Genomic DNA, 7,215 nt, shown 5'->3' on the forward strand with positions numbered 1-7,215 from the left:
ATGTGGGGCTGGAACTCAGGAACTGAGAGATCATGACCTGAGCCGAAGTTGGTCGGTCACTTAACCAACTGAGCCACCCAGGTGCCCCCATGCTATGCTACTTTTAATATTCCAAGAGCCTTACTCTCTTCCAATAAGCAAATGTACATTGGCCTCAAAACATCTGAAACCAGAGTGAACTGAAACTAAAGCTGTAACTAAGCTCTGATCAAGCTCAAATATTTACTGGATCAAAATAATTAGCCCTTAGCCCTTCATCCTAGCTGCCTAATAGAATAAATAGCATATACCCCTTCTGAGGGACAAAAAAGAAAATACTACTGTCCCCAGTTCTTTTAAACACAATATCTAGTATTAGATGAAAAATCATGAGACATGAGAAGAATTATGAAAATGTGACATAAAATCAGACCCCAAAAGAACTTTTAAAAGATCTTTTAAAAATAAACAAATAAGCATTCTAGAGTTGAAAAATACACTATAAACTAAGAATTTAACAAATGGGGGCGCCTGGGTGGCTCAGTCGGTTAAGCGTCCAGCTTCAGCTCAGGTCGTGATCTCGCGGTTCGTGAGATCGCGTTCTCTCGGGGAGTTCAAGCCCCGCGTCGGGCTCTGTGCTGACAGCTCAGAGCCTGGAGCCTGCTTCGGATTCTGTGTCTCCCCCCTCTCTCCCCCTCCCTTGCTCATGCTCTGTCTCTCTCTATCTCTCAAGAATAAACTTAAAAAATATTTTAAAAAAAGAATTTAACAAATGACATACAACAGAGTATATGTAGCTGTAAATAAATAAACAGAGTTATCTATTATTTCCCAGACATACTAAGTAAAAAAGCAAAGCAAAAGAGATAATTTATATCCTCCAAAACCCCATTAATTCCAGTTTCACCATGTGAAAAACATCAAACAAATCCAAACTAAGAGACGTTGTACAAAACACCAGACTAGCACTCCTCAAAACTATCAAGGTCATCAAAAGCAAAAAATGTAATGTGACCACAGGATCCTGGTACAAAAGTCATTAAAGGAAAAACTGGTGGAACTGTAATAATGTCCATAGTTTAGTTAGCAATACTCCAACGTTAACATAAGAAGAGTACAGGAAGGAGCTCTTGTTTTTTGTTTTATTTATTTTGAAAGACACAGAGACAGTGTGAGTGGGGGAGAGACAAACAGAGGGGGGAAAAAGAGAATTCCAAGCAGGTTCTGTGCTGCCAGCACAGAGCCCGACCCAGGGCTTGAACCCATGAGATCATGACCTGAGCCAAATCCAGGAGTCCGATGCTTAAGTGACTGAGCTACCCACGTGTCCCTGGGAAGCAGCTCTTGATCTGAGCACATTCACTGATCCGAAATAAAATGCGTTGTACATTTGACTGGGGGTGCAAAGTGAGGAGAAGGTAAGAGAAAGCAAAGTTGATGACATGCTCAGAGTGACATTTTTTTTATTTTTATTTTTTAAAGTAATCTCTATACCAACGTAGGGCTCAAACTCATGACCTTGAGATTAAGAGTCAGATGCTCTACCAGCTGAGCCAGCCAGGTTTCCCCCAGAGTGAGACATTTAAAAGAGACCCTATCCACATAGACCTGGGATGCTTTCACAACTGCCAAAGAGTAAAATCCTAGAGTAAAGACAAACTAAAGTAAACCTTTCACTGCCTCACCCTCCAAAGGGGACTGTGGGAGTGTTGCCTTGGAGCTGAACAAAAGGGGGTGAGGAGCTGTGGGAATGGATGAAAGTAGAATCTTTAAGAAGTTGTAAATGTGGGCAGTACCTCCTAAAAATTTGGTCCAGGAAATCTCAAGCAATTAATTTAGTTTAAGGGGGTTCTAAACAAATTGTACCCTCAGGCCTTTGTACAAACAAATTCAAATCCTCTTTCGAAGAGTATAGCTTCATGCCGAAGAATACAGCTTCGTGCCAAGGCTTGGGAAATCTCCACAAATAATTTTTCAAAGGCATTGAGAAGCTATGCAGACATAAAAAAGCACAAAAGGAAATAAACATGAAAAACACCATCAAAGTGTTCACATACTGGATCCACAAAGTCTTCACAAACTAGAAAAATCAAAAACAGATTATGACCAACATATTCACTGTTCTCAAAGGAATAAAGAGAATAGTTACAATATGAAGAAAGACAATAAGAGCATATGATTCACAAATTTATATTAATACATTTAAAAAGTGAGACAAAATGGACAAACTTACGGTAAAACGTAACTTTTCAAAACTGACCTGAGGAAAAACAGACAACTTGTACAGACCTATTATCATTAAAGAAATTGAATCCATAATCAAAAATACCATAGAAACGGGGCACCTTGGGTGGCTCAGTTGGTTAGGTGTCTGACTTCAGCTCAGGTCATGATCTGACAGTTCATGGATTTGAGCCCTGTGTCAGGCTCTGTGCTGACAACTCGTGAAGCCAACATAACTTTGATAGCAAAATCTCGTAAGGACAGTACAAAAAAAAATTTATAAGCTAATTTCTCCCATAAATATGTGAAAAAATCCAGATAAATTATTAATGAACCAAATTTAAAAACATAAAGATATTTCATCATGACCAAGTTGTGTTTCTCCCACAAATGCAACGTTGCTTTAATTGTAAAATATAATAATAATGACATGAAGGGATGGAAATAAGACCATATATATGCACACCCCTGTGTTTTTGTGTACAAATACAAGAACATTTGAAAACTTAGCAAGAAACTAATAGAAGTGGTGACCAATAGTCATGGGGGGGGGGCACCACGTGAAAAGTACAAGGGTGAACAAGAGACTTTTGAGACATGAGAACATATTACTTTTTTAAATTTAATTGAAAAAATCAATTCATATAATTCACCACATCAACATAGTAAAAAAGTAAAATCACATGAACATCCCAATAGATGCAAGAAAACCATTCAAAATTCAGTATCCATTCAATATTAAGAAAAATTTTTAAACTAGGATTAAAAAGGAACTTTCTTGGGGCACATGGGTAGCTCAGTCGGTTGGGCGGCCGACTTCAGCTCAGGTCATGATCTCGCAATCTGTGGGTTCGAGCCCCGCGTCGGGCTCTCAGAGCCTGGAGCCTGCTTCCAATTCTGTGTCTCCCTCTCACTCTGCCCCTCCCCTGCTTGTTCTCTGTCTCTTTCTCAAATAATAAACATTAAAAAAAAAAAAGGGAAATTTCTTAATCTGATGAAATATATCTGTGATATATATAATATATAAATATATTACCACACTTATTTGTGAAATGTTGTAAATTATTCATCAATTAGAACAAGACCACAATACCCACTATTACTTACATTCAACATTATATTGGAAGTCCTATCTGAAGCAATAGGCAAGAAAAAACACATATAAGGATTGGAAAGAAACAAAAAGTGTCTCTCTTTGCAAATAATAAGGTCATGTATGTAGAATAAATCTACACATTATTAGAATATTTAAGAGAATTTAGCAGACATTTTAACACAAAAATCAATACATAAAAGTTAATCATACCTCTATATACAATTAGAAAACAAGTTTTGGGGGCACCTCAGTTGGTTAAGCATCCAAATTCGGCTCAGGTCAGGATCTCACAGTTTGTGAGTTCCAGCCCCGTGTAGGGCTCTGTGCTGACAGCTCGGGAGCCTAGAGCCTGCTTTGTTCTGTGTGTGTGTGCATGCGTGCGTGCGTGTCTGCCCCTCCTCCGCTCATGCTCTCTCTCTCTCTCTGAAGTAAATAAACATTTTTAAAAATTTAATTTTTTTACAATACTATAAAGTTTTAAGTGTCCAGGAATAAATTTCACAATGAGGTACAAGATCTTTCAGAAAAAAAAAAAAAAAAAACTATAAAACTTTATCATGAAGCAATTTAGACCAAAATAAACATACCAGAAGACTTTATCTTGTAATGATGTTAATTCTTCATATGTTGCTTTATAAACTAAATGCAATACAAAAAATGTCCTGCAGGCTACAGTTTGTTCTAAGAAATATAAAAGGCCAAGACTGGCTGAGATACCCATCTAGAAGAACAAAGTGGAAGGACTTGCTCTACCAGATATTACGTCTTGTTACAAAGCTATGATAACTAAGAAAACATGTCTTTCACACAGGGATACACTAACAGATCAATGGTACAGAATAGAAGACCCAGGAAACACATTCACACACATATAGGCAGGTAGTATAGCAAATCCGTGTAGAAAAGGCAGACTTTTCAATAAATGCTGCTAGAGCAATTGGCTACCTGTATAGGGAAAAAATGAAATAGAGTCCTTACTTCCACCACACAGAAATCAATACTAAGTGAAATAAAACACAAAAGCACTAACAATAAAGGCAATTATTGATAAATTCTACATTAAAATGAACAACTTCTACCCAAGACATAATTTAAAAAACAAAGATATTTTCAACCCTTATAAACAACAAAGAAGTCAAAGAAATACATGAATACGACTATAAGTTAATGAGAAAAAGACAACCTAATAGAAATACGAACAAAAAAACTGAAAGGGTATTTCACCAAAGGAGAAATACAAAAGATACACAAAGTCCTCAGTAACTAGAGGAATACAAATTTAAACCACAAGAAGATACTATCACATATCCACAAAATTGACAAAAATTTTAAATTCTATAATAGTAAGTCCTAAAGATACAGAACAACAGGAATTTTCACATACTCTTCCTGGCAATGTAAACTGGTACAACCACTTTGGAAAATAATTGGCAACATCTGGTATTATTTCAGATATGCACAGTCTGTGACCGGACAATCTAACTCCTAGGTTTATATTCCATTTAAGCATATGCAGATATGTACCAGGAGACTTGAACAAGAATGTCCATACCAACATTGTTTATGATAGGCAGAAACTCCAGAATTTGTAAGTCAAATTTCCATCACTGACAGAACAGGTAACTTGTGGCACAGTCATAAAATCGAATTCTACACAACAATGGAAACGAACAAACCACAGCCACCCACGGGACAAATCTCAGAAACACAGTGTTGAAAAAATGAAGCATAACTCAAAAGAATGCACAATAACGATATGGTATCAATTGTGTCAAGTTCAAGTAAGTTTAAGAATGGGTGGACAGATGGATGGATGGATGGATGGATGGATGGATGGATGGATGCATGCATGCATGCATGCATGGATAGATAAGCAAGGAAATACCACCTCAGAAGTTGGATAATGGTTACTGGGAATGGGAACTGGTTATAATTGGAAAGGACACTGGGCTTCAATATTGCTACTAATATTCTATGTCTTAATCTGGATAGAGGTCACATCAGAATTTGCTCTATAATGACTTGTTAGACTGTGCACGTTTTCACACACTGCGTATTTTACAATAAAAAAGGGAAAATCTCATAAAAGAGATACTCATTAACCAAGTATTTGTTATTCCATTGCCAGCAATTGCAAGGTTGCTTAAGGAAACCAGTCATCATAATATGACAACATTCACTAATAACTTGATCATTCGGTTTCCTCCCTAGTTAACTCCAGCGATTTCTCTCACTGGCTGTAAATAACCACAATATAAATAAAAGGCAAATCACTTGCAAATCCATTCGCCCAGCAAATATTGATTAATGTCTACTACTTTCCAAACACGTCCAGGGGACTAGCAAGGTCCAAAATAGAAGGTCCTGCCCTCCCATCAAGACGGAGCACACAGGGACTCCCACTTGCATTCCAAGTTTGCCTCCAACCTCTCATCTTCCTTTCCAAATAAGTATCACACATGAAGAACCTAAAAGAAACTCAGGGTGCGTATGACCTTAATAGGATACCACCATCTCCGAGGGGCTCCTCACTACAGAGGAACTACCTGGACTCATCTGGCCAAACCACAGTTTCCCGTGTTTTCAAGCAGGCAAAGACACTGCCTTACCAAGTCAAGGCACTGGGCTCAACAAGGTGACGTTGTGGGAACTGGCTTACACGGAGTCAAAACTCCCAAGGAATGCTTCACCTGGGATCCAGGGACCAGTGGCTTGCAATTTTCCAGAGAAAAGTGTACACTAAGCTTTGTGTGTACATATATTTCCCTTGGGTCAGAGTCCAGAACTTTCATCTGATTCTCAAAGGAGTTCAACCAAAAAGGGGGAATAAGCACTGCTCCCAACAAGTTGCATAGACTGGCTTTTTAGGGTTACGGTGAAAGCGAACGTGGCCACAAGTGGCCCACCTGAGTTGACACCCAGGTGTCCTGACCTCTAGACCTATGCTCTCAACTCCCAATACTTACTCTTAGTTCCTCGAAGGCTTCATCTAGAGTGGAGAGCTGGTGGCCCTGGTGAGTCCCAATGACCGGACACAGGACACAGATAAGCTGCTTATCTTCCTGGCAATAGGTGCTCAAATCGAGCCCATGGTCCGGACACTTCCTCTTGGCCACTCTCTCCGCTTCCATTTCTATTTCTGGGTCAAATTCGCTTTCTGCCTCCGTTTCTCCCTCGGCCTCAGATTCTCCTTCTTGGTTGTCTTCCTCTGCTTCGCTCTCTTGCTCATCCTCCATCTCTTCCTCACTGTCGTCTTCACTGTCTTCATCGCTCTCATCCTCACTCTCTTCCTCCGTCTCGCTCTCTTCTTCGGATTCACTGTCTTCCTCAGACTCGCTCTCCTCCCCCACCTCGCTCTCTACATCCCTCTCATTCTCCACCTTGGCCTGGGCATCTGCCTTCGCGTCGCCCTGCGCGGGGGCGTCCGCGGTCCAGGCCGGGGCGGCGCCGTGGACGTACTGGGCCAGGTGGTGGCTGGGGAACTTCTGCCTGTGCGCCTCGGCGTGGCGGTGGCAGTAGCAGAAGGCGCACTCTCGGCACACTTGCTCGGCCCCGGGGGCCTCGTCTGGCTCACACTCGTCACACGTGCCGTCGTGCGGCAGCTCCTCGAAGGCCGCGCCCACTCCGGAGGCCATGTGGCTGCGGTGACGCGGCCCAGGCCGCTGGGCCTCCGAGCTCGCCGCGGGGCCTCCGCGGGGCCTCCTCCCGTCCTCCTCCCGTCCTCCTCCCCGCAGGGGTCCCGTCCCAGGAACTGGCCGCGCCGGGTCTCGGGACAGGCCTGGGGCCGCGGCGCCGCCGCCGCCGCCCGCTCGCGCCAGGCGTAGGAGCGAGGGGCCTTCCCGCCGGCTCCGCCGCTCGGCGCCCGCTGCGCTTCCTCCCGCGGCGCGGGTACTTCCGGCGCGGCGGCTCCGCGCCCC

The 7,215-nt window shown here is 42.0% G+C and overlaps 1 protein-coding gene across 3 annotated transcripts in view; it reads right to left on the minus strand.

Moving 5' to 3' along the window:
* Positions 1-7,187, minus strand: part of TRIM44 (tripartite motif containing 44) — a 110,797-nt gene extending 103,610 nt beyond the window's left edge. Inside the window, exon 1 of one of the 3 annotated variants that reach the window (XR_005796894.1) lies at positions 6,265-7,182. Coding sequence is in view for 2 of the 3 variants with exons in the window: in XM_040495440.1 (XP_040351374.1) it covers positions 6,265-6,933 (669 nt within the window). In the remaining variant the exon portion in view is untranslated. Of the gene's footprint in view, positions 1-6,264 lie in introns of all 3 variants that reach the window. The other 2 variants (XM_040495440.1, XM_040495441.1) reach the window with 2 other exon arrangements.
* Positions 7,188-7,215: the final 28 nt, after the last annotated feature.

The sequence above is a fragment of the Herpailurus yagouaroundi genome, unplaced genomic scaffold, assembly GCF_014898765.1.
Source record: "Herpailurus yagouaroundi ecotype Mexico unplaced genomic scaffold, PumYag 187, whole genome shotgun sequence".
NCBI classification, from domain to species: domain Eukaryota; kingdom Metazoa; phylum Chordata; class Mammalia; order Carnivora; family Felidae; genus Herpailurus; species Herpailurus yagouaroundi.